Source organism: Pipistrellus hanaki (genome assembly GCF_964339955.1).
Source record: "Pipistrellus hanaki genome assembly, chromosome: 15".
Taxonomy (NCBI): Eukaryota; Metazoa; Chordata; class Mammalia; order Chiroptera; family Vespertilionidae; genus Pipistrellus; species Pipistrellus hanaki.
The window spans coordinates 23,398,490-23,424,193 of NC_140517.1; the positions used below are offsets into that span (position 1 = coordinate 23,398,490).

A 25,704-nucleotide genomic window follows, 5' to 3' on the forward strand; every position below is an offset into this window, starting at 1 on the left:
AAGGAAGCGTTGGGCTGCCAACGGCGCTGGCGCGAGTGCAGGCGGGGAAGGAAAGTCGGACCGGTCCGCTCAGGTCCAGCTGGGGCCGTAGCGACCCGGCCAAACGGGGCTGCCCGTTGCTACGGGGCGTTTGGTGTTTCCGGAACAGACATGCACCCCGAGGTCTTGGAGCCCACGGCGGACGAGGGCGAGAAACAGGACTGCACGCAGGAACCGGCTGTGGTGCCTGGCGTGGAGGAGTCTGCGGGTGACCACGGGAGCGCAGGCCAAGGGAGCTGCAAGGAAGGTGCTGACCGCCGCCCCAGGGAGGCGAGGGGGGCGACGGGCTGCGCCCAACACCACATACCTGGTCTTCACAGCCGGCAATCACAATAATAATAATAGCGGCCCACACTTACTAAAGGATGCGTGCCAAGCGTTCACTGCGTTTGAGCCATAATACACCCGCCCTCTGCAATAGGCACTCATTTCCCCATTTCAAACAGATGAGGAAAACTGGGACTTAAAGAGGTTATAGAACTTGCTTCAAACAGATTACCCTCGGTCAGGATAACAGAATAGACGCAGGCGACAATCTGACGCCAGAGCCCAAGTCCTTACCCAGCATACCATTCTCTCCCCTCCTAACTTTGTGTGTTTTGAATGTATCTCTTCATTGCTATCACATTTAAGATCAAAAGATGCCAGAGCAGGACATCTTAATTGAACTCACAGTGTCCGTTCCAGTGCCTGGCTCGTGATAGAACGAGTGAACCAAGAGCTGAAGGTTCTGGGGTTAGCAGGCGACTCCTTGCCAGTTTCCCAGAATGGGCATAGAAAACAGGTTTCCGCCTCTGCTCTCCCTTGGGCGGGGCCCCTAAGGGAAACCTAGATAAAGAGACTACTTGATCTATGTTTCTTTTTTCCAATTAGCAATAATCGTGTCTCCGATATACCTCATTGGCTACGATACTGCCACTACACAAAGCTTGTTTCATTTTTTGAACCCCGTCAACAAATACACTGAGTGGCCAGATTTTTATTATCTCTGAATGCATAATAATCTGGCCACTCAGTGTGTATATATATGAATTCGTGCATGGGTGGGGTCCGGCCAGCCTGGCCAGGGAGAGGGGATATGGGTAGTTGGTTGGCCGGCCTGCCTGCTGGTGCTGGCCTGTCTGCTGGTGCCGGCCTGCCTCCTGCTGGTCAAACTCCTGGTCGAGGGAACAATTTGCATATTAGCCTTTTATTAGATAGGATATACACTGAGTGGCCGGATTATTATGCATTCAGAGATCATAATAATCTGGCCACTCAGTGTATATCTTGAGCATCAACTGTCCAGGCAAGCTCTGTACAAGGAGCTGTTGGAAAGCCATGTTGCTCTGTGGCCTCATATTGCAGCTCTGCAACTGGCCAGCTTTATGGCTCTTGGCCCAGATCTTAATCTCTCCGTGGAGCAGTCTCCTTATCTGCAAGCAGAGATATTATTACAAGGATAATTATAATTAGAGGTTCTGTCATAACAGCGGGTCATTAATAAATCATAGCTCTTGTTATTAATATAATCAAGCAATTATGTATTCTTTATTTCACAAACCTTTATCTGATGTTTTATTGTGGCTGAGCATTGTATGCAGTGGGAAATGGGGAAGTGTGAGACCCAGTCCCATGCATGGAGGATAGATCCTCATTCAATAGACTTTACAAACACACAGTAGGAGCGAGCGACCCTTAAGATTAAGTGTATTTGAACTGGCCAATTTTGATTGGCCTTTAAAAATATTAAGTGCTCACTTGAATGTGCTCATTTCCACTACTTTTGTTACTTTTTATGTTTGTTATTTTTTTATGTTTTTTTTTTCTCTTGAGAACTTTTAAGAAAGAACAGAGAACATTATACCAAACACTCATGTATTATTACCGCTACAAACTGAAAATGATTAATGTTTTTATCAATTCACTTGAAGTCTTTTTTAATTAAAAAAATCTCAGATAATTTTCTTTTTTCAAATATATTTTTAATGATTTCAGAGAGGAAGAGAGAGGAAGAGAGAGACAGAAACATCAATGATGAGAGAGAATCATTGATTGGCACAGCCCATACTAGGGATCAAGCCCGAATCCCCGGTATATGCCCTGACCGGGAATTGAACTGGTAATCTCTTGGTTCCTGGGTCAACTCTCAACTGATGAGCCACACCCAGCAGGGCTCAGATAATTTTCATTAAATTAATCCAGGTGACATTGTTTAATAAGATCATATAGGCTTCAAGTAAATAATTCTATGATACATGATACATGATTCTATGATACATGATCTGTATATTGCTTTGTGTGCCCACCACCCAAAGTCAAATCATCTTCTGTCACCATATATTGACATTCCCAGCCCCCAATCCTAGTCCCATTCCTTTATCCCCTTCTCCAGAATTTTGTATAGATTCCTTAATTTAATACCTCTCTCTCCCTCCCTCCCTCTACTACATGTGTGTGGGTGTAATGTTCTTAATGCATAGCATTGGTTTGTGCATTTTTAATTTATATAGATGGTATTCTGTGCTTATTATTAAACTTGCTTCTTTTCATTCCGCAGATGTTTCTGAGAATTAAGCCATACTGGTGATGTAACTAACTCCAGTGCATTCTTTGAAGGCAGAATAATAATCCACTGCTTTATTTTAACTAGTTCCTATGGATGGACATTTGCATGGTTAACAGTTTGGGGCTGTTACAAATAATGCAGAAATGAATATCTTTGTACATGTCTCCTTGCTCATCTGTATAAGAGCTTTTTACCAAGAACCTACCTAGAAGCAAAAATTCCACGGTCCTTTAAAGATTGTTATACATTTAATGAGCACTAGTGTTCTATTCTATAAGCGGACAGTTATTAATGATGTTGAAATTGGGGGAACTTTTAAATACATTTCTTGAGCTCCATAGACCCAATCGCTTAATTTTACAGAAATTAATGATCCTAAGGAAACATGTTCGGGCCCTTCTGACACATCCTACAAAAGTGAGCAGAAACAAAGCGGCGACCGCAGGTCAGACGGCTGCTTAGCACACCAAAGAAATGACAGGGAAGATGATGGCCCCAGGTATGTGGACATGGTGCTGTCACTTATAGCACACAGTTCCCAAGTAAGAGAGATGGTGTAATCACCCCAGTGTACAGGGAAGAAAATGAGGCTCAGCCCTGGTCCATGTTGCTCAGTGGTTAGAACATTGGCCCTTGCACTGAAGGGTCTTGGGTTTGATTCCTGGTCATGGGCACGTACCTGGGTTGCAGGTTCGATCCCTGGCCCCTGGGCAGGGTGAAGGCGGGTGGTAATCAATTGATGTGTCTCTCTCACATCCATTTCTCTCTGGCTGTCACTCCCGCTCTTGCTCTCTCTTCCTCTCTCATTCCCTACCTTCCTTCCTTCTACTCTCTCTTGGGGGAAAAAAAAAATCAATGGGAAAAAATATCCTTGGGTGAGGAGGAGGAGGAGGAGAAGAAGAAAGAAAATGAGACTCATGGCAATTAAATAGCGCAATATCTGTAGTGCTGGAGTCAGGATGGCCTGCCTCTGTGGCACAACTAACCACGATCCATCAAACTTTAATGCCAGACCTGGAAAGAGAAACATCAGTAGTTATGGATGACACGATATTAAAAGTGTTTTTATTAGAACACATGTTTCAATTTTTAAGAATGCTGAAAGTAATATTAGATGAGGCCTTGAAAGCTATACAAAAAAAAAAAAAAAAAAAAAAAAAACAACGAAAAAAAACTTAAAATAGCTATCAGGCATACAGAATGTTGTGGATGTGGGGGAAGGAATGGATGTGGTAAACAATTTTTGGAATATGTTTCAGAGCTTATAAACCCAAACAAATGGCTTGTTCGTGTTTCCCATTTAACAGAATGACTAAACAGTTCCTGCAGAAGCTCTGCAAGCAGCACAAGCTGTACATCACCCCAGCGTTGAATGATACGCTGTATTTACACTTTAAAGGTAAAGCTCTGGGAGAGGCGGAGAGACGCTGGTGGCACAACAATTACTTGCAGGGATCCTCTGATGTTCTCAAATTACATTTCAGTAGAAATTTCAGAGAGTTCAGTGGAGACTTATGGAAAAGCAATAAAATTTTTTTGAAGAAAAAGTCTTACCTTAGAGTTTATAAAGGGGCCAGTGGTTCTTTGGATACAAAGGAAACACATGGATATCTTTTAAGTTTTCCAAAGACTTAATAATTTTTTCAAGCCAGAGCTAGTTGTAAATGCTTTAGGTTTGGGAGTCATATGTTGTGAAGGATTGAAGACTGGCATGGAAAACAAAGGGTGCAGGGTCAGGGGGTGTCTCTCAGAATGGAGAGGTATAAATAGAGGCATCCCCAAGGGCTCGGGTTGGTTCCAGTATCTACACTAATAAAAGAGTAAGGTGCAAATTGACCATACCTTTGTGCCGCCCACCAGCCAATCAGGAATGGGTATGCAAATTAACCCAACAGAGGTGGTGGGTTAATTTGCATACACAGGCTCCGACCATGGGGCAGGATGCTTGTGTCATCACTATGGCAATGACACAGGCATTCTGCACCACCCCAGCCGCTCCAGGGCTTTGGGCCTCTGATCAGTGTGGAAAGGTAGAAAGATGGCTCCAGGCTGTTGCAGAAAAGCTGCTCCTGCCAGAGAGAAGGTGGAGCTGGCAGCCTGGAGAATGAAGGCCCACTAGTCTTATATAAACTTAACTTTGGGTTCAGAGACAGGGATGTTCCTTGCATTGATCAAGAGTGATAACTCCCAGGCAGGGCTGAGTTGGGGATGGCCCATCGGTCTCATCAGACCTCAGTGTTATTAAGTAAATGTACTGAGGGCTTCCTGTGTGCCTGGCGTTGCTCAGTTCTAGAGACACAGGGAGATGGATGGGCAAAGGTGCCTTTGGTGTCCTGGGGGTGGTGCAGCCACTGTGAGGAGTGCAGTCCAGGGAGATTCACCAAGGGCCCCTGTAGCACAAATGCCTTCACTGTTTGGAACAACCCGCAGCTAATGTCCTCACCTCCACATTGTCCCCTCCAAAACTCTCTGCTTAGGGGGGCAGGTCCCAGGGGACCAATATTTAAGAGGAAGGAAGAAGAAGGGGACCCAGTAGGTTGGACCAAGTAGAAGGAGTCAGAGAGCTAGTAAGCTGGGGAGGGATGTGCCCATGTTAACAACTTATCCCCAAACTTAGCAACTTCAATTCATCATCTCACATGTTTCCGGGGCCAGAAATCTGGGGATGACTTAGCTGAGTGATTCTGGCTCACTCTCTCAGGAGGTCACCCTCAAGCTGTCCACTGTTTGTTTTGCTAATTTTCCATTGGGCTCATAAAACTGAAAAATGAATTAAAACAAGACCCACCTTTTGCACTAGCTTCAGGCTTAGCCACATCCTGGTGCTCATAATGTATCTTCACTAGGTTCTCTCTCTCTCTCTCTCCTTTTCTTGGCCCTGTTCCCCTCTGACTCATTTCGGGCAACTCATCCCTCACCTCCACCCAGTTTCAGCCAGGAAGGTGGCTGCTGCAGTGCTCGGCTCCCCTTGCCAAGCCGGCCACTCCAACATAAAGCCTGTCTTCTCCCAATGGAGCCAGCCGCACTCCCCAGGATTCATCTATGTCGCCCCGTGTGTCTAAGCATGACCAGCCCAGCATGAATCATCAGGACTCTGAGAGCCAGGGGGTGGTGATAGAGAGGGATGTTCCTCAAAGCAAAGTAGCAGTGCTGTCCCCAGAGGAAGGAGGGAGGTGCAGATGCTAGGCTGGGAGGCAAAAACAAGGGCGACTCCTGTGTCTCTTACGCACACGGAGGAGCTTCACGGACGCCCCCTTCTTGCCAGGTTTCGATCGCATTGAGAACTTGGAAGAGTACACGGGGCTGCGCTGTCTCTGGCTGGAGTCCAACGGGATACAGAAAATCGAGAACCTGGAAGCTCAGACCGAATTGCGTTGCCTCTTCTTGCAAGTGAACTTGCTCCATAAGATCGAGAACCTGGAGCCTCTGCAGAAACTGGACGCTCTGAACCTCAGCAACAATTACATCAAGACCATTGAAAACCTCTGTGAGGACGCCCTCCGCGGGGTCTTTAAATGCCACCGTGCCCACCGCTTTCCCCGGGGGAGGTTCCAAAGTGGCATCCTGTGGGCAAGCAGCTGTTGTGTACCGTTGTTGTTTACCTCTGCTGACCTCACCTTCCAGCCTGCCTGCCAGTCCTGAGCACGCTCCAGATAGCCCACAACCACCTGGAGACGGTGGAAGACGTCCGGCATTTGAAGGACTGCCCGAAACTCTGCGTCCTTGATCTTTCCCACAATCGGCTGAGTGACCCAGAGATCCTGAGCATCCTGGAGACCATGCCTGATTTGGTAAAACACACAAACCTTGCATACTTTGATGTTCTTTAGATGTTAAATCTCTTCTCCTCTCCATCCTTCCCTCCCTTCCTTCCCTTTTTCCCCTCTTTCCTTTCACACTTTTTTCTTTTTTTAAAAAAAAACAAACTATTTTTAGGAAGGAAGGCCTACTCTTGCACGAATTCTGTACTTCGGGCCTCTAGTGTTTTCTGGAAGGATACTGACCCTGAGGATCTGAAGTTCAAGAAAAGAAAGGGCTGCCTGTTACCAGGACAGTTCTGATGGCCCAACAACAATGACAAGCTCTGGCTTCGCTAATGCAGTCAGCAGGACATGATGTTGGTCCTTGCTTTTTGTTCATTCTTAGAGCACAGCACATATAAAATATTAAAACCACGTCCACTTTTTAGCACTTAATTCGGTCCTGCCTGTTTGCTTACAGCGTGTCCTGAATTTGATGGGAAACTCAGTTATTAGGAACATCCCTAACTATCGAAGGACAGTCACTGTTCGACTAAAACACTTAACGTTCCTGGATGACAGACCAGTTTTTCCAAAGGACAGGTAAAGAAGAGGAAAGCCTTGTGATCACATGTTACTATGTAATAGTTACACATGCTTATTAAACTTTTTTAAAATTCCGATTTTTGAGCATTTAACCTTTGCCAATTGTTATTATTGATTGATTTAAATCCTCGACAAAGGTTATGTGTTGGTTTTTTTTTTTAATTGATATTACAGAGACAGGAAGGGAGGGAGAAGGAGGAAGAAAGAGAGACAGACAGACAGAGAGACAGAGAGAGAGAAACATCAATGTGAGAGATAAACATCAATTGGTTGCCTCCCATATGTGCCCTGATCAGGAATCAAACCCACAACCTTTTGGTGCATGGGACAGCGCTCCAACCAACTGAGCCACACCAGCCAAGGCAACCTTTGACCATTTTAAAAGTTGTGTTATCTTTGTATTAATGAGCTGTAAGTTTCATTATATATCCTAGGTACAAGTCCCTATCAGGTATCTGATTTGCAAATATCTTCTCATGTTCTGTGGTGGTGGTTTTACTTTATTTGTGGTATTCTTTACATTATAAACATTTTAATGTTGGTGGAGATCAATCTCCCTATTTTTTCTTTTGTCAATTGTGCTTTGGCATCATATTTAGAAGCCTGGCAAATCATTCAGCTTTAAAGATTAAAATGTACATATGTTAACTTCTGTCCCATGTGGCTTTGGTGTGACTTTGGGGGAAATAAACGAGTTTGGTGAAACAGTGTTTTGAATGTGCCCTTAACCTATGAAAATTCAAACCTCGCTGATTTCCGCTTCTTTTCCAAATCCTCTAAACAGAGCTTGTGCAGAGGCCTGGGCTAGGGGAGGGTACGAGGCCGAGAGAGAGGAGAGACAGCAGTGGGAGAACCGGGAACGGAAGAAGATCACAGACAGCATCGAAGCCCTGGCGAGGATCAAGCAGCGGGCTGAGGAGAGGAAGCGGCAGAAGGAGAGCCAAGAGAAAGGTGTGCGTCTACTGGGAGAAGGCCAGAGCTCTGTTAGGGTAGCAATCCGGGCTGTCCAACTCGCAGTCTTTCATCGCTTGGATTTGGGGGGAGTAGGAGTTTGGACCATTTGCTCTCCCCCACCTGCCTGGGGCAGTGAAAAACCCCAACATTCACGTGCAGTTTCAAACCACTTTTAGTGATTAAAACTCAATTTGTTAAACTAGCCCCAGTTTTCCAAATTAAATGATGTATTACTTTTCTATGGCTGCCTTAACTAGGCAGATGACAGGAAGTCCTGGGCTATGAAGACGTCTGCCATGGAAGCCTTAGAAGGGCATGAGCTTGGTGGTGGGGGTTGTAGGATAAGTGCTGAGAACTGCAGCCCCAGTGTTGGACAGACCTTCTGGTCAACTCACCTTTTTAAAAACGGAGTTGAAATTCACATAACATCAAATTAGGCATTTAAAAAATTTATTGATTTATTTGAGAGAGGAGATATATATATATATATCAATTTATTGTTCGTTTTATTTATGCATTCATTGGTTGATTCTTTGTATATGCCCTGACTGGAGACCTAACTTCAACCTTGGCGTGTCAGGACAACACTCTAACCATCAGGGATAAAATTAATCATTTAAAAATGGCATTTAGTACATCCACAATGTTGCATGACCAGCTCCTCTATCTAGTTCCAGAATGTTTTCTTCACCACAGAATAAAACCCTGAACCCATTAGAAGTGATTCCTACTCGCCCCTTCCCCCAGCACCTGACAGCCACCCATCTTTCCAGACATTTCACATCCATGAAACCGTACCCCATGTAGCCTTTTGCTCCTGGCTTCTTTCACTGAGCATGGTGTTCACTTAGCACATTGGAGCGTGATCAGCGCTACATTCCTTTTTATGACTTCACCTTGAAAATCCAATTCTGTCCCTGGTGAAGAGTGGCTGACTGCACTGCCTCCCTGTGACGCAGATCATTTCCCTCTGTGTAGCTGGATGATGTATGAAACCTGCTAGACCATTGAAAGATTGAAAGATTCAGGGCCACCTTATCCCTGACTTGGTGGGACCAGGGCAGGCTTGGGAAATGACTTTGGCCCCCACAGGCTCCCTTCTAAGATGCTGGATCCTCTCCCTGCCTTGCCTTCACCCTTGCCCCCATTTCAAGACTCTATCCGCTCGTAGGTTTGGTGTAAATGAACCCCCCTCCCTGGCCCACCCAACCTACTGCCCCTAGACCAGGGCTCAGAGCCCCCTGTCCACACCAAATGCCCCTGGCCAACATTTGGTAGAGGCTTTTAACAAGTGAGTGAGACTTGGGTGTGTTCTGGCCCAGACCTTGCAGGACCCTGGGGATGATGCTCAGAACACCTTAATGAGTACGCAGCCCCTTCTTTGTCTTATGCCCAGTAGAAAATCAAGAGTCTCCATGTATGTTTCTAAATGGCATGTATTGTTTTTCATGTAATTACAAAATGTGAGTGTGCTACATGAAGAAAAGCACAACATAATTACAGCAAGAATTGCTCAGTACTCAGTGTGGGTAGTTCCTGGCTTTCCCCCAGGCATGAAACATGTGTTTTATAGAAAATGGCATAATTATATTGCTTTCTGCCTACTCTTTTGAATTAGCATAATATGTTTTTCATAAAATATACTCTTTCCTACAGCATGTTGTTTTTTCTTTTCTCAACTTTTTATGTAGATTTTTTTCAGAAAAGCTTAAAGAATAGAAAAGTGAACAGCTATATTGTATCTTTAGATCATATGGTTTTTAACATTTACATACAAACACACACACACACACATACACATACACACACACACATTTTTCTGTTCTGATGAACCATTTGGAAGTAAAGGCAGACTAAGTGGCCCTTAAACCTATGTACTTCCGCCTGCATCTCCTAAGACCCTCCTGCACTCTTCCCTTAATGGCTGTGTCCTGTTCCGTTGGATGGCTGAGCTAAGTGATCTTGGTCACAGACATTCAGCTCTGTCTATTTAGCAAACATAAGGAATGAACACTCTGCAGGCAACTCTTTACTGGTCCCTGATGGTTCCCTGGGCAGTTCACTGCATGTCCCCAGGAGATGTGCAGACACCCTGTCCTCCCGGGACATTTCCCAGTCCACCTTTGGACTTCTGTCTTCCAGGGCCAGACAAGAATGAGGACGTGGATGCCGATGATAACGGGAAGGAAGAGCCTCATGAGGATGGGGAAACACAGCAGAAAATGGAGCTGTTTGTCAAGACGAGCTTTGAGGCCAAGGATGAGCTTTTCCCAGAAAAGGCGAATGTGTTGGAGGAGCTGCCTGCAGATGTCAACACAGAGATTGAAGACCAGGACCCAGAGAGGGTGCTCCCAGCCGAGGCCCCCGAGCCAGCAACCCTTGGAGCTACCTCGGAAGGTAATGTTGTTATAGGACCCCAGAAACACCAGAAGAGATATTGTCAGACAGCTCCCTGAGTAGAAGGGAGAGGTCTGCCTCCTCCTCTGTTGTTGTCATGCTCATGAGAAAGAGTTCAAAAGAGTTCACAGACAGCAGCACGGTAGTATTAATGATGCAAAGCAAGCAAATTTATTAAAGAAGCAAGGCAAGCAAATTTATCAAAACACACCTGGCATAACACACAGGTGGGCACTCAGCTAATCTGAGTGTGAACTGGGTGGGGGTTCCAGAGGTTTTATACCCTTCTGTCTAAAGGTTTCAAGGTTCCTCTGCTGGCTATCTTGGGCACAGACTAGATTTCAAGGTCCCCCTTTTACTTTGTTGTGGCTCTTCCCAGAATTTATGAGAATACCTGGCAAGTGCTGAGACTGCTGACTTCTTCGTTCAGTGAGTGAGATAAGCTCCCCCGACCCCCCACCTTAGAAATCCAAGGGTGATTTAAGCTCTGTATTCTCGGTTAGGAAGGCCTTTCTCGTTACCCACCAATCACGCCTCTTCCAAGGTTCCTATGTATTTATCTGCATTGATTCCTGGCTGGCACTTCCATCTCATCATCTCCAGGCTCCAGCAGGGGGTAGCTCTCTCTTTTTCCCTTCCCTTTCCTAGACATACCCTCTCCTCATCTGGGGATTCTCACAGCTTTGGTCACAGGGGCTGGCCTTTCAAACCAAGGTTTTGTCCTTCCTCTGCTTTTGGAATCCATCTTGACCTTGGCCTTGTTGCTATGTATAAAACTAACTCTGAGATTAATAACTCTTTATTGTTGTTCCTTAGAATCAGCTCCCGAGAGTGTGGCCACTGAGAATGCTTTGGGTCCCGAGCCTGTTGAACATGGAGATTTGGACACCATTACGCTGAAGACAGAGGAGAAGCTCTTCATCACTGTATGTAAATAGTTGCCTGTGGAGATAAGTATCTCTTTTACAGCCAGTGAAGCAGGCGATCAAATACAAACCCTTCAAATTCCCACTCCCCTAAGTGTTGTCCTTGGACCGACCAGCAGGCTTAGCACCCCCTGGGAGCTGGTCAGAATGCAGAATCCCAGGCCCCACCCAGACCCACTGATTTGAATCTGCATTTTAAAAAGATCTTCCCTAAGGAGTTCACACATTACACATTCAAGACTGAAGCGCTGGCCCAAATGATTTCCCTTGATTTGTTTTCCCCAAAGAAATTACACTGAGAAACCATTCCGTCCAGCTAGCCTTGTACATAATGGCTGAGAAAGTTACATTTATCATCAGAGCCTCTCATCTCCTTGGGCAGCTGCCCAGCACGTGGCTGATGCCATCTTCCTGTCCTGTGGCTGCTACAGCTTCCTGATGTGCCTGGTTGTCCAGTGTCCGATCCCCTGATGCCTGTTCAGTGAGGGGCAGCCTGGCCTTTTGATTATCTCAGCCTCATGAACCCTCTCTTTCCTGAAGCTCTGTTTTGATAAGTCACAAATGCTCCAGCCCAAGGAACGAGCACCATGAAAACGCACATATTTTGTCACTCTCCCTCCCCCCCCCCCCCCAAGAATGGGAGTTTGGTGGGGCAAGTAGTGGGGAGGCATTTCTTGAGCCTTTAGCCTCACACCTGCCTCACCCTCTTGGACTGCCTGTCCCTCAGGGCCCATGCCCCGCCCACTGCACAAGTGTTAGACCTGTTATACGGTCTCAAGATTGTCTGGGAATAAACATGGAATCCAGCCGGGGCTCCTCTTCCTCCCCCAGACGCCAATTTTCAAAGTCCCCAAGGCTACTCTATACTGTGCTCACTGTGCTCACCGGAAGGACAGCCTGCTTCTCTGCCCATGAGTGAGCTCCTTCCGCTTAAACCCCCGGGCACAACTTTGCCCTCAGCCCATCCTCTTCATACATTTCTAAATGGTGTCTCATTTCTAACTGCACAGTTGCATGTGGCTCACTAAGACAAACCGAGTGGGTTTCTAGTTTTCTGGGCCTATGTATGCTAAGAAACAAAACTGGGCGATTAATCTCTAGCATTTGAGAACCGACTGTATACAGGGCACTACAGCTAACACTTACTGTTCTTACCATTTATCCGGCACTGCTCTAAATACATCTTGTATTGATTGATTTACCCTTCCGATAACTCTGAGAGAGAGGTATTATTCTTATCCCTATTTTACAGATGAGGAAATGGAGGAACAGAGAGGTTAAACAACCTGCCCATGGCTACACAGCTAGGCAACAGTAGAGGAGAATACCAACCCAGGCAGCCTGGCTCCAGAGTTCAGGAATGTAACACACGGTGCTGCCCGCCTCACATGCTGGACCAGCTGCTAGAGATAAAGACACCAGAAACACAACACAACACAAAACAGAACACAAAAGCCCTTCTAGTTTGGGGGAGGTCCACAATATACTCATTTTACGGCTCAGAACCCTGAGACTACATAGAGAGTACACTTGGTTTGGGCTCTGTCGTGTCCATCCAGATATCCTGGCTGTATCTCTAATGACAAAGTCGAGTGAAGAAAGATGTGGAAATTCTTCACACATGCCACACCTTGCAAATCTCATGCATGGATCAGGTCCCCATACTTGAAGTAGCCACACGTGTGTTTTGTGAGTGTGCACGGGGCTGCCTGAGGCGTTGGTCATTCCCCACTTGCCCTCCGGATGCATTGCTTGCCCCCGACCCAGGCTCACTGCACCGTGTGGCTGCACCTGCCTGGCCTACCAACGTTCAGAGTGGGTATGCCCTCCTGGTGACACGGGCTCATTGGCTCTTTCAGGACCTGCCTGACTTGGAAGATGTGGATCCAGGCGAATCTTCGGAAGACAAGGACAAGGTGATAACACAGGTTTTCCCCAAACCAGCATATTCCACTTTCCCTCCCAGTCTTGCCATTTACAAAGCATATATCACTTTAATTCAGAAGATGCTTTTTGTGCTTAAATCATTGCACACCTGCTCTATTTTCATCTTTCAAAAGGAAATACAGCTCCTGGCTGTTGCCCCCCTTCTTTAAGATTTTATGATAAATCACTGGGGTTTTCTTGAACACATTTTATTACTGATCTTTAATAACCATGTACTCCCTGACATTTTTCTGCTCTTCTGATGTACTTCTAGGTCCACCTTACATAGCACTACTACAGCAATACATAGAGAAGGAAGGGAGAAAGGGGGGGGGGGTGCGGTGAGGAAGGAGTGTATAAAGCACAATGGGGAGATCTCCCAATCTGACCTGACCCTGGATAAAAGAGGAATTAGCACTGGGCATTTTAGAGTGATCCCGGTGACAGCAGAAATGTTCAAAGACATCTTTTTAAAAAAAAACAGGCGTGCTTTCCAAAGATCACAACCATCTCAGGCTTGAGTGACGACAGTGATCTTGAACTGGACTACACCTCACTCCCCGTGCTGGAAGGCACGTGCACACACAGCCTTTCAAGCATATTCGCGATCTCCAAGGACACCGCCAGGAAGGCCGAGGCGCCCTTCACACACATATATAAGGCGGCAGCAGAGAGGGACTTGGAGACCCAAAGTAGGGACACCAAGTCCCCACACCCGCTGATCCAGGAGCTCAACAATGACGAGCCTTCGGACCAACCACCGACACCCCCAACCTGCGAAAGGGACGCCGCACCACCCCCTTCCAGTGACGGGGACGATGACCTACCTTCGGCCTCTCCTCCAGGTAATGCCGCCCTGCTCTCAGAAGCAGGGGCTGACAGCTTTGCCGGCGGGCAGGTGAACTGTTGCCCATCCCGACCCTGTGAGGGAGAGCCCACTGGGCCTTTGCCCCGACAATCCCATGTGCTTGGAGGGTAATCCCTAACTCTATGCCTGTCTGAAGCTACCCTTTCCGGTTGCTGGCCGGGGCCGAGAAGCTGTGGAGCCAGGGCATTCCCAGGCGGGTGGCCTTTCCAGGCTCCTTAGGGGCATGTAGATCTTGGCAGCCATGTTCAGCAGGTGTAGATGGGGCTGGGGAGCCTGTTTTCACCTTTCCTCACCACCCCAATCCTCAGCCTTTCCAGACCACGACTTCTAAGGGAAAGAGGGGACCGGTGACACCATCGCTGGGAGTGTGGGGACGCAGGCCTGACTGTGGCCCCTCCATGGTGAAGGTCCAGAATCGGGGCAGGATGGGCGAGGCAGTGCTGGGCAGGAAGGGAGGTTGTCCAGGCGGGAGTGTTGAGCAGTTGACTGGGTGGGACAAATGAAGCCACAATCTGACATGTTAGCCTGGCCTGGTCCTGGGGCCCGAGCCTGTGATCAGGGATATGCACTTGGGGGGGTGCTGGCCGGTGCTTGCTGATCACAAACTGGTGGGTATTTATTCAGCAACTGCATTGGGAACACAAATCAGGGCGTTTATTGAACCTAGACAATTCCTGCTCTTTCTCGACACTCAGGTCCAGGTTTCTCTGTGGACGCCAGCTTGTGTAGCTGCCTCTAGGCCTGCCTGTGGGAAAATGAAGGGGTGGCCATATTTCCCAGGAGCACTGAGCCATCTTTCCTCTTAGGAATCAGCACTGAAGAGGAGGAGGTGCGCTCTGAGACGCAGCCTGAGGAGCCTGCAGTGCCCGAGGCGGGGGAAGACCAGGAAGACATCGAATTTGGCTTGGACTGAACCCCAAGGCGGCCCCTCTGCCCTTGCACTCACAGGGAGCCAGCAGCGAGGTGCCGGTCACCCCTGGGCTGGGCTTCCCTTCCTTCCTGCAATTCCCGGAAGTGCTCTGGGGCCTGGGCTGCAGCGTGTACTGTCACACGACTCATCTCTCTTATGCTCCCCCGCTGCAGCGTTGGGCAGCACTATGTCCCTTGTTCTCAAAGCATAACGCATTTCCCCGTTATTTGTGGGGTATATTGTACAACCGTCAATGTCTCCTTTAAAGATAGAAACATTTGAGTATTCACGTGAAGTAATGTGTTGTCAAATTATTTCATATCTGCGCGAGGGATGTGAGCCATTTCATCAGATACCCCGCGATGAGGCCATTCCTCTCTCCACGTGTGATTAATCGAGCAGATCTGACGTCCTGTGAAATCTTAGGTGGGTGCTTTCCTCACAGGACAGCACAATCTCCCACCAGCTACAGAGCTTTGGGGAAATAAGCGTTATTCGTTAGACATAAAAAAGCAACGTAAGTGAATACCTCCAAGTCCTAGAAACTTTGTCATTCAAAACTCAGGGGACAAGTTTATTCAATCCCTAAAGATGGGTCCTAAGTGTCTCCCTTACAAAACATCAGCTCCTGGGAGGAACTGCGTGGCACACACAACCGAGCCCACAGCAGCTGCCCACAGCCACTGAACACCAGGCACCAGCAGCTCCTCAGTGTCTCGTTTCACTGTCCCGACCACGGCGAGGAGCTGACTAGGGGATACAGGACACAGCCTGCATGAGGGAGAACCCAGGGCCTGACTGGAGTCCCTGTGTCAAGCACATAGCTGCCTCCTGACAACAGACCCTCAGGACAGGACCACTGGGGCCATCAACCCGGCTCTGGAAGTACCCCCAGGAAAGGGAGAAACTACGGTTTTGTTGTTCCCATTCCTCCTCTTTGGCTCCAAATCACGTTTGGATGTCTCCCATCACAGTGGCAGTCAGGAAGCAGGACTGCACTCTGAGACTGTTCCCTCTCCATTCCCGAAGTTTCAGTCACAGAAGGCACAGCTGGTCGGGGACCAGGGGCTCCCCAGAGGTGGGGTGCAGCTTCCCGTCCCTCAGAAGCCCATGCGCGGCTTCTTCCGGTGTGGCTGAGAGCCAGAGAGGACGCGCACCTGCTGTCTGGAGGGGGTGGCCCAGATGCTGGAGGTCTGGGAGGAGGGCAGTGTGGCACCTCCTGGGGTGTCCCTGTGGGATGACAGCTCAGCTGCGCAGTCCCGGAGGGTCCGCTGTGTGGAGGGGGTGGCCTGGGTACTGGAAATCTGGGAGAGAGATGTGGAGGAACCTTCTGGAGTGTTCCCTTGAAGAGGTAGCTTGGCCATATAGTCCCGAAGGGTCTGCTGCCGCTCTGAGGGGATGCCCTGGGCCCACAGATCCTGGGTCAACTCCTGGGAGGGCAAGGCCACTGGGGACCGAGGCCTCGACACAGGGGACGTCCAGTCTGGGCTGTGAGGGGCACTGGTGGCACCTGAGAGGTCCAGGCGGCCGCTGAGCGAGGAGAAGGTATTGGACAGCTGCGTCCTTCGCTTGGGCCGCTTCAGCTGCCTCCCGGGCCTGGAGGTCCGGTCCCGCTGCTGCTCCCACCAGGCAGTCACCGGGCCTTCCCAGGCTGCCTCCAATCGCTCACTGAGTTCATCCGTGGGGCCCGGCGTAGGGCCCGGCGGTGGCTCTGCGGTGGGAAGCGAGCCCAGGTCCCTCTGCTGCAGTAGCCGCCCTTGGGCCATGGCTGCTCGGAGACCTTCTGGCACTTTCCCTTCAACCTTCTGCTGCTCCTTGAAGCCCAGCAGATGGCGGTGGGAGAAGGTGGGTGCGGCCCACACAGGCGGAGCCGGTGGCACCTTCAGCAGGGCCTTTAGCCACCGGCGACAGCAAGCAGTGGCCTGGGGGCTCCAGGAAGCCGTGGGGGCACGGCAGTTGGGCCTGGGGTCACTGGGAGGCCCGAGGTCTTCCCGGAGGTGGAGGCGCTGGTGGAAGACATCTCCAGCTGCGGAGAGTTGGAAGAGCGACAGGACTGGTGAGGAGGAAGAGGGTAGGATGGTGGCAGCCAGACCTGAAGGCAGAAATGACAGTGACTCTAAGGCCGGCCAGGGGTGCAGCCCCCAGGCTCGCTCCCTCAGCCCAGCTCACCTATGGTTGGCGCTTGGAGACGTTCCTGCAGCTGCCAGTGACTCCTGGGCTCCAGCAGGGGGAATGCGGAGAGGGAGTCGCTCCTGGGAGGGAGAGACTGGGGGGGCCCTGCCAGCCGGGGCGTGGAGGCCCCCTCCCCTGGAAGGAGGACAGGCAGCTGAGGTCCTGTCCAGGCTCCAGCCCTGCCCATCTCCCATGCCCCTCCTGCCCTCACTGGCCCTCACCTGTGATGTGCAGCAGCTGCAGCTGCCCGCCCTGGCCTCCGAGGAGCAGCGGCCGGGCGCAGCCGGGGCGGGGTGGAGGCAGCAGCCGGGCCAGCAGGGGGGCCGAGGGGAGGTTGTGGTCCCACTTCAGCATGGGCACCAAGGGGAGGCGTTCATCCATCAGGTAGAGTGAGAACTGGAGGCCCAACCAGAAACGAGACAGAGGAGCATAACCAAGATGGAAAAGAGGGTCTGATGTGGCCCCACGTGGCTCTCAGGATGAGTGCGAACCCCCAAGTGGGCATGCACTGTGTCTGGCCCTGGCCATCTCTCCACCTTCAAGTGCCCAGACCCACAAAAGAGCATTTTCCAAGTGGGCAGCACCACCTTTCATCCTGATGGCACAGCTGGAGAAGGGATCTCAGGAGAGTCTCGTCACATAGAAACCCACCAGGCTTTCACCCAGCCTTCTCCTGACTCACCAGAGCCTGGAACCCATGCTTGACACACCTACTAACGCAGTGTGTCTGTGTGTGTGTGTGGGGGGGGAGGTGCGTGCAGTGTGGTGGGGGCCAGACCCTCAGACCTCCTCCTTTCCTGAGCACAGGGGGGGAACTGTCCAGCTTTGCAAAGACTGCTCCCCACTCTATGCCTTTCCTCCTCACCTGGCCCATCTCCACTGGCCCCTCAAAGCCCTGCTCAGATGTCACCCCCGAAGGCTGTACCCACCCGCCGGTTAGCATGTTTCAGCCTCAGACTCATTAGGGTTTTGTGATTCTTACTTCACCTGCAGTTCGTTGTCCCAGGACCCTCTCTAGTAACTGGCTGAGACAGTGCAGGAGGGGCGGGAGGGGGAAGCTGGCGCTCACCTGGGTACAAATGAGATGGAGTGTGGGCTGCAGAGAATCGGGGCCGCACTCCCCCAGGTACTGGGTCAGCAGGACTCGTTCCCCTTTCTGGCATGATGCTTCTGCACCCACACGGAAAAGCAGCAAACCACAGCCGGGCGGGCCCTGGGGAGAAAGCCAGGTCAGCCCTCCCACAGTCCGAGGTTTAGGGCACCACCAGGTATTGGATTCCCTGGCCCTGCTGCCTTTCATGCCTTGGGGAGGTGCCCTGCCAGCCCCCACTAACCCACTGCTGAGCCTGTGACAATCCCCCAGGGCTCACCTGAGTGTCGATAATCTTCACTCCAGTGCGGTCACCCACAGTTAGAACCCGAGGGTGGGCGGTGAAGTCTGCCCAACGCCAAGGAGACGGGTCCCGAAACACGAGGGTCTCGGGATCCTTGTAGATTTGCCGAAGCCTTGGGGAGACATGGGAGGGGGGATAGACAGGTGGGCTTGGGAGATGCGTGGCAACCTGGCCCTGGGTCCAGGACATATTGTGTGGGAAGTACAGGGGGAGCTGTTTGTGGGGTGGAAGGTTTTTGGAGAAAGGGCATTACCCGTCGTGAGGTGTCCACAGACAGACGGCTCCCGAACAGCTGCAGACGACCAACTCCCCGGGCAGGTGAGGGCTACAGGGCATAAATGTGATTAATGCTATGCCACCCCCTTCTCCCATGCCTATCTCTTTGCCAACCAGCCCCATTCTGCCCCCTACCTGAGGTTGATCCCCGTGGCCCCCTTCTCAACCTTTAGCACCTGGAGGGGGGCTGGCCGCCCCTGTCTGCTGACCTTCCACAGGGCACAGTGGTAATCAGAACGGACAGCCAACAGAGCTGAGGAGGGATGGAGAAGGTGAAGGTCAGGGTCAGGGTCAGGCAGCAGAGGAGGGAAGTAGTTAATGGTCTTACATTCTCCCTGCACAGTGCAGGTCACCACCTGCCGGACAGGTCCCCGGAGCTGAATGTGGCCAGGTTTCCCAAGGATCCGAGGGTCGCTGTCTGGGGTCAGACGGACCTCCTGGAAGTCTGGGCCTCTCGCTAAGGAAAAGTGCTACGAGCTTGGGTCACTGCAGGGCCCCCCAACTCCTTGCCCTTCCGTGGACCATCAAGAGCACCTCCTCCACCAGAGGGAGCTAGCTGGGATCCTGCCCAGCAAGAAAGGATACACAGCTTGTCCAGGGCACCTCCTGCAGGGTAGACCAGCTGCCTGACCTGGGGGGTCCTTCCGGGCAGCCAGGCCAATGCGCCTCCAGTGAAAGCATCGTCTAGGAGCAGCTGCTCCCACCGCGTCGCCAGCTCCTCATAGAGCAGTTCTCCCAGGAGGCTCGACACTGACTTGCCCAGGATTGGGTCCCCGAGGATGGAGAAGCGGCGCTGTCGGTGGCTGAAGTAGGCCCAGGGACATCTGCGGACAAGAGGATGGCAGGAGGACCAGGCTGTAGCGGTGATGAGGAGGACCGGGTACCGTCCCCAGAGAGGTGAAATTCTCTCAGGTGCAGTAGACACATTTTTAATCTAATCTAGAATTTCTTCCTATAGGAACCAACCCACCCTATTCCCGTGCCCTGGCCACTCGAGGACTCCATCTCCCCAGCCATCGTGACTGGCTCACAGAAGGGCACGGCACCCAGCCAACCGGCAACACCCTTCCTGGGATGTCTACTGGTGCCTCCGGGAAAGTCACTGGCTCTTTCCTTGGAATCATAAGCCATCTTGCTGCACTTGGAAACTGCCTAGGAATTAAGCCAGGCAGAGGCAAGCGGATGAGAAAATAAAGAGACAGAGCCCTGTTTCAAACATTATTTAAAACTCTGGATGCAGCCGAAGCCGGTTTGGCTCAGTGGTAGAGCATCGGTCTGCAGACTGAAGGGTCCCAGGTTCGATTCCAGTCAAGGGCATGTACATTGGTTGCGGGCACATCCCCAGTAGGGGGTGTGCAAGAGGCAGCTGGTCGATGTTTCTCTCTCGTCGACATTTCTAGCTCTCTATCCCTCTCCCCTCCTCTCTATAAAAAAATCAATAAAATATATTTAAAAAAACAAAAAACAAAAAAAAAACCTCTGGATGCAGCCATGCTTGCAGCCCATGAACTTAAATTCCCATATCCCTTAGGCTAGTGGAATTGGGAGTTTTATATGAGTGTCATGACTCCTGGTTACACAGGGTGGGAGCCATTGTGATGGAAACTTGGACCCATCCATGTCTAGTACCTTCCACATCCTCACCACCAGCTTCGTCTACCCACCCCATCCTTTCTCACTAGCCACTTGCCCCCAGGGCTGGTGTCCACCGAGGTCCTCGAGTATCCTCTTCACACTGACCACTGTCTTCTTCTTAGAGTAGCTCTGCATGGAAAGGCCTTGTCAAGCTTGCACCCTAGGGCTCACCCTGATGTGAGATGGGAAACGGGAGCCCTCTCCTGGCCGACCAGGGTTACTCACCCGTGGTCCCTCCAGGCTGAAATTCTCCAGCATCAGTTTCCCCAGGGAGGAAAAGGCTATGTCACCATGGTCCCACAGGAACCGGCTGAACTGCGGGAGGAGAGGACACCGGGCCATTAGGCACAGCTCCAGCTGCACAGCACTGTCCACTGCGGGGCCACTCACCTGTTCAGTAACGTCTAGCACAGCCTGGGGCTGTCTCCGGAACTTGGGACCTCCCCGGAAAAGCAGGTCCTGGGCAGTCAGGCCAGGCTCCCAGGGATCTGAGAGAAGGGTAAGGTTGGGGAAGGGGTCAGTCCTGGGGACTGGGAAGAGCCCAGAAGTGGTGACTGGAGGTACCCGAGAGTGGAGGGCATTAGTGGGGAGAGGGAAGGCTCAGGGAGGAGGGAGGAATGGACAGAATGACAGGGGAACAGCTTGGGAGAGGACCTCCAAGGACCAAAACCCTTACCTGGACCAGGAGGCAGCAAGGGAAGGGGTCCAGGGGTGTCCGGCTCCCAGAGCAGGCCCTTGGCCAAGTGTGGCGCCCCATTCTGTGGAAACGCGACCATGACAACAATATAGCAGTGAGTACACTCCCAGGACAGGCATTGTCGCCAGCACTTGTCTTTTATTAACACAATCTTCAGAGGGAGCCTGTTGAGTTGGTACGATGATCATCATCACTTTACTGATGAAGAAATGGAGGCACAGGGAGGCTGTCACTTGTCCCAGACAACAGTCAGGAAACTGAAGGGCTGGGTTTGAACCCAGAAAGCCTGACTACAGTCTGTGCCTTTGACCTCCAGGCTGCACTGGCTCTCCAAGGAGCCCCCTGAACCGTTCCTGACTGACCGGAATCCTACCCGATTCTCATTTCCACTCAGGACATCTCATGGACTTAGTTCGGACACCCACAGGCCACCCCATTCCCCACTGCAGGGCTGAGGGTGGCTCAGCTCAAACACTCAGGAGATGGAAGAGCTGACAAGCCTTGACCGGGAATCAAACCGGCAACCTTTAGGTGCACGGACAATGAACAACCAACTGAGCCACACTGGTCAGGGTGGCTAGTGGTTTTAATATAATACTTATTATCTGGCAATGGGATACCAGATAGTAATTGCTATTATCTGACTTACACCCTTCCTCGTCTGGGAAGTCCCACTATATCCTCTCTAGGCCCCCACCATCCCTAAATTTTTATACCCACTTGCTTCTGCTTGGAGTAAGCCTTGGCCGGTCTGTCTCCAAGCAGCAGCCAGGTGGTTTAAGCTTCTAAGGGAAGAGCTGGTGCCCTTCCTGTCCCGGAAGGTCTCCCCTCCCCTCCCTGCCTCACCCGTCTCAGCATATTTTTTGTTTTGTTCGAAGCTATTATCATACTTCGTAATGATTTTGTCCCGTGGACTGCTCACTTGTCTAGTCTTCCTCCATCTAACCCGAAGTTCCACTGGGGCAGGGATAAAAATCCGGCTTATTCATGTTGGATTCCCAGGGCCTAATGAGGTATGTGGCACATTGTAGGGGTTGTTCAATTGAGTATTTGCTGAGCAAATAGGGGAAGGAGAGTCTGGGGAGAAGAAGGAAAGAGCAAGCCAACAGCTCCTGCTCAATAAGCCCTCTGTAGGTGGTAAGTCATCCCATGGACCCCAAAGGAGGGGATTCCGCTCAGCCTGTGTCTTGGCAGACATGCCACTCTATGCTCCTGCCAACTGGGGTAAGTGCTGGGAAACAGAGGCCACGTGAAGGTCCCCAGCCCGGAGCCGCAGGGCTCTCCAGCCCTCCTCACCTCGGAGTTCTGGGGCAGGGACTCTGGCAGGGTCAGGGCGTCTCTCCAGCTGCACATGAAGGACGTATCGGGGACGTCGCTCAGACCAAGGGGGCCGGTCACAAACAGCGCGGGGCGGAGGGAGCTGGGGAAGTCCATCCTGGAAGACACGGGCCTTTCTGAAGGCGTGAATCTGACCGACGGCCTCCAGGGCTCCTGGGAGAGCGAGTGAAAAGGTTGTCAGTTTGATTCCTGGTCCAGGGTGTGGGCTTAGTCCCTGGATGGGGGCATGCAGGAGGCAGCTCTCACATCATTGATGTTTCTCTCCATCTCTCCCTCTTCCTTCCTCTCTCTCTCTCTCTAAAAATCAATAAACTATTCTTTAAAAAAATAAAACCAACTAACCAACCATGAGGGAGGGGATGGCAATGGGCCAAGGGTGTGGATTTAGCCACAGTAGCTAGGAAAGCCTTATTGAGAGGGTGGCAGTTGGCACAGCCTGAACAAAATGAGGGCAAGAACCTCAATTAGGAAGACGGTTCCTGTCAGAATAGCAAGTGCAAACGTCCTGGGGCAGAAAGTGTTTGAGAAATAAGGAGGAGGCCATTGAACGAACAAGAAGAGTGGTAGGGGATAAAGTCAGACAGGTGGCGAGGAGTCAACTTCTATCATTGCTGTTGATTTTCTAAAGACATATTTGTAAGACTACCCATGCCCTATACTCCACGCTACACTCTTTTAATACTAACTCAAGTTCCCCAAAGCCAGGGTCTGAGACTTATTTCTCTGTTAAATACAGTTCCTTCCAGAAAAATGTATTATGTGTTGAATAAAAACAAACTTAGTGAAAAAAGCTTTGCTAAATACAAAGTGTTCTAGAAGTATAAGTAGTCACATCATCCCTCTTTTTTCTTTTTCTTTTTTTTTAAATATTTTATTGATTTTGTACAGAGAGGAAGGGAGAGAGATAGTTAGAAACATCGTTGAGAGAGAGTCATCGATCAGCTGCCTCTTGCACACCCCCTACTGGGGATATGCCCTTGACAGGAATCGAACCCGGGACCTTTCAGTCTCCAAGCCGACACTCTATCCATTGAGCCAAACCGGTTTTGGCCCTCTTTTTCAATTAACATAAAAAATAATAGCAGTGCTCCCTTACTGACTGCAAATGCCTGCCAGACACGGCACTATATATTTTATTCTTCTGTTTGCCCGATTTTGGAGTTCAGGCTCAGGAAAGAGCCTCTTGCCCGAGGCCAACAGCTTGGTCCCCCATCTGATTCAAAGTCCAGGTTCTGTCCCCGCTACTCTCTGGTGCGTCCAAAAGCAAACACTAGCCTTGGGGTCTTAGGAAGCACAGATCTTTCTCCTTGGAAGTGCCACTGCATTTTATCAATTTATCCTGTGAGTTCTGTGCACCCATGAGTCCTCATGACCACGCAAAATACCCGGCACAGTAAATAATTGGCAAATGAATGAGTATGTTTCTCTGGCAGGTCAGCCTCATTCTAATTGTGGTTTATATGCAATGTCTTATCCCTTCCACTGGACTGCAAGTTCTCTGAGGGCCAGAACCGTATCTGATTCATTCCTGAGTGACTCTATGTCTGGCTGCTGCTGTCATTTTCTTTTCCAAACCCAGAGCTGACAGTGGCAGGGACCAAAGAGGTGCTCAGTGAGTCCTTGTGAAAAACACACTGGCTTCCATTGGACTGACTGTACCAATGGCAAGTTAAGGAGCAACCAAGCCTCCTAGAGATAGATGGCTGCACCCATGATAAACCAGCCCACACACCACCTCTCTAGCTCCTCTCTAGTTCCTGGACTCCTGTCACCCTCACCTCCTCTAGGTTCTCCCTCACCAGGCTTCTTTCCACCACGGGGCCTCTGCACACCACCTGCTTCCAATGAGTGCCAACGCCCTTCCTTCGCACCTGCAAAACCCCACTTGCCCTTAGGTTTCAAGCCAGGAAGCCTCTCCCAGCTCCCCCAACCCTATCCTCCCACAACACTCTGCTTGCTTCCCCCAGAACACGCCGGCTATGGGCAACTACATATTTAAAGATGAAGCTGTCTGATTAAAAGCTGCTCTAATAGTCCCCACGGGAAAGGGACTTATTTATCCCCAGTGCTTCCAGGAGTCTTCAAACTACGGCCGAGGAGTCTGATCCGGCCCGCCAGGTTTTTTGGGCAGTGAGCGCAGCCGAGGTGTTACAGTAGGAATTAGTAGTTCATATAGTCCGGCCCTCCAGCTCTCTGAGGGACCGTGATCTGGCCCCCACTTTAAAAAGTTTGAGGACCCCGGTTTGTTAAACAAACCCAGGAATAAATGAACGAGAGGAGCAAGGGACCTAACGGCTTCAAACGCCTCAGACAAGGCAGCCCCGCTTCCCAGCCTCACCGTGGCTCTCAGGTCCCTTCGGACCGCCAAGGCTGCATCACGGCCACGCGGGACGTGGCAAAAAATGAGCCCGTCGCAGGGGGTGGGTGCGGGGGTCCGGGCGGTCCCTCCCAAAACACACCCCTACTCAGCCCGTCCCCTCAACCCACCTGTCCCGCTCCTGCACCAGGCCTCGGAATTCCCACAGCAAGCGCAGTCTGCTGGCTCCTGCCACGCCTTACACCTGTAGGAGGTAAAGCCAGAGGCTAATCACCCACTCTGCAGATGTCAGGTGGCTCATCCCTAAGCCACACCGCTCCCGGAGGTAGACCCCCGCAGAAGGGACCCAGCTCTCCGGGGCCCCCTCTCCCCGCCGTCCGGCGGCGCGCGCACTCACGTGGCCCCGACTTTGCCACGCTCGTCTGGGAAATGGGCTTCCACGTGACGCTCGCCCGACCCTCGTGACACAACGGAGCCCAAAAGCTGCACCGTTACTCCGGCAACCCTCCCGGGATCACATCCACTGCAGCGCCCAATGGTCTTCCGGGCCTGGACGGAAGAGCTCCCTCCGAGGCAGGAAGTCCCGCCTCCAAGGCTGACCTCACGGGCGCCCTAGAGCGCCACCTCCTGGGCGGAGGGGGAATGGGAGTGCAGCCAGTGCCCTGGGCAGGAGAAATACCTAATCTTAAATCCCAAGAGTAAAGGCCATTCCACCTCTGCCTAACAAACCTCCTATTCCTCGGGGTTCTTGTATTAAATTAGTTTACTCAAAAAAACAAAACAAACAAACAAACAAACAAACAAAAAACCCCACTACACACCTACTATGAGCCAGGCACTGGATTATTCAGTAGGAATCTTAATGGTTGTCCTTATACCCTATGAAGCAGGCTTTACAAGTAGGGAGGTCATTTGGAGCCAATGGAATAAGCTCAGTCTGCATCTCCATAGTTTTGGTGAA

At 50.8% G+C, this 25,704-nt stretch overlaps 2 protein-coding genes across 6 annotated transcripts; one reads left to right on the top strand and one right to left on the bottom strand.

Annotated features, from left to right (window-relative positions):
• The first annotated feature begins 18 nt into the window (after nt 1-18).
• On the top strand, nt 19-15,223 carry DNAAF1 (dynein axonemal assembly factor 1). 2 transcript variants are annotated; one of them, XM_084905566.1, is made up of 12 exons: nt 19-247; nt 2,951-3,086; nt 3,895-3,986; nt 5,853-6,074; nt 6,212-6,378; nt 6,809-6,930; nt 7,718-7,884; nt 10,030-10,284; nt 11,101-11,210; nt 13,070-13,126; nt 13,621-13,981; nt 14,811-15,223. In XM_084905566.1, exons 1-12 carry the CDS (start codon nt 151-153, stop codon nt 14,915-14,917), a joined length of 1,893 nt encoding a protein of 630 aa, XP_084761692.1. In that variant the 5' UTR covers nt 19-150; the 3' UTR covers nt 14,918-15,223. The 2 variants fall into 2 exon arrangements, with proteins under 2 accessions (XP_084761692.1, XP_084761691.1); XM_084905565.1 differs by having other exon boundaries at nt 19-286; nt 14,811-15,222.
• A 237-nt stretch (nt 15,224-15,460) lies between these two features.
• On the bottom strand, nt 15,461-25,287 carry TAF1C (TATA-box binding protein associated factor, RNA polymerase I subunit C). Of its 4 annotated transcripts, XM_084905559.1 has the most exons (16): nt 25,141-25,287; nt 24,914-24,987; nt 22,385-22,579; nt 21,068-21,149; nt 20,782-20,879; nt 20,617-20,706; nt 20,447-20,520; nt 19,342-19,580; nt 19,085-19,201; nt 18,892-19,009; nt 18,734-18,805; nt 18,457-18,592; nt 18,156-18,299; nt 17,308-17,482; nt 17,084-17,221; nt 15,461-17,006 (listed from the first exon to the last, which is right to left on the bottom strand). In XM_084905559.1, exons 3-16 carry the CDS (start codon nt 22,520-22,522, stop codon nt 16,015-16,017), a joined length of 2,613 nt encoding a protein of 870 aa, XP_084761685.1. In that variant the 5' UTR covers nt 22,523-22,579; nt 24,914-24,987; nt 25,141-25,287; the 3' UTR covers nt 15,461-16,014. The 4 variants fall into 4 exon arrangements, with proteins under 4 accessions (XP_084761685.1, XP_084761683.1, XP_084761684.1 ...); XM_084905557.1 differs by having other exon boundaries at nt 18,892-19,201; XM_084905558.1 differs by having other exon boundaries at nt 20,617-20,879.
• Between the last annotated feature and the right edge of the window lie 417 nt (nt 25,288-25,704).

Bases quoted from the DNA above. Each gene is read 5' to 3' on its own strand.
- DNAAF1 (XM_084905565.1), top strand. From the start codon at position 151: ATGCACCCCGAGGTCTTGGAGCCCACGGCGGACGAGGGCGAGAAACAG. The intron at 287-2,950 runs GTGCTGACCGCC...TTAATTTTACAG, and splicing joins CCAAGGGAGCTGCAAGGAAG to AAATTAATGATCCTAAGGAA. The intron at 6,075-6,211 runs GTGAGGACGCCC...CTCACCTTCCAG, and splicing joins CAAGACCATTGAAAACCTCT to CCTGCCTGCCAGTCCTGAGC.
- TAF1C (XM_084905557.1), bottom strand. From the start codon at position 22,522: ATGGACTTCCCCAGCTCCCTCCGCCCCGCGCTGTTTGTGACCGGCCCC. The intron at 18,593-18,733 runs GTAATGCCCTTT...TGTCTCCCCAAG, and splicing joins CTGTGGACACCTCACGACGG to GCTTCGGCAAATCTACAAGG. The intron at 18,300-18,456 runs GTGAGCCCTGGG...CTTTCTCCCCAG, and splicing joins TGAAGATTATCGACACTCAG to GGCCCGCCCGGCTGTGGTTT.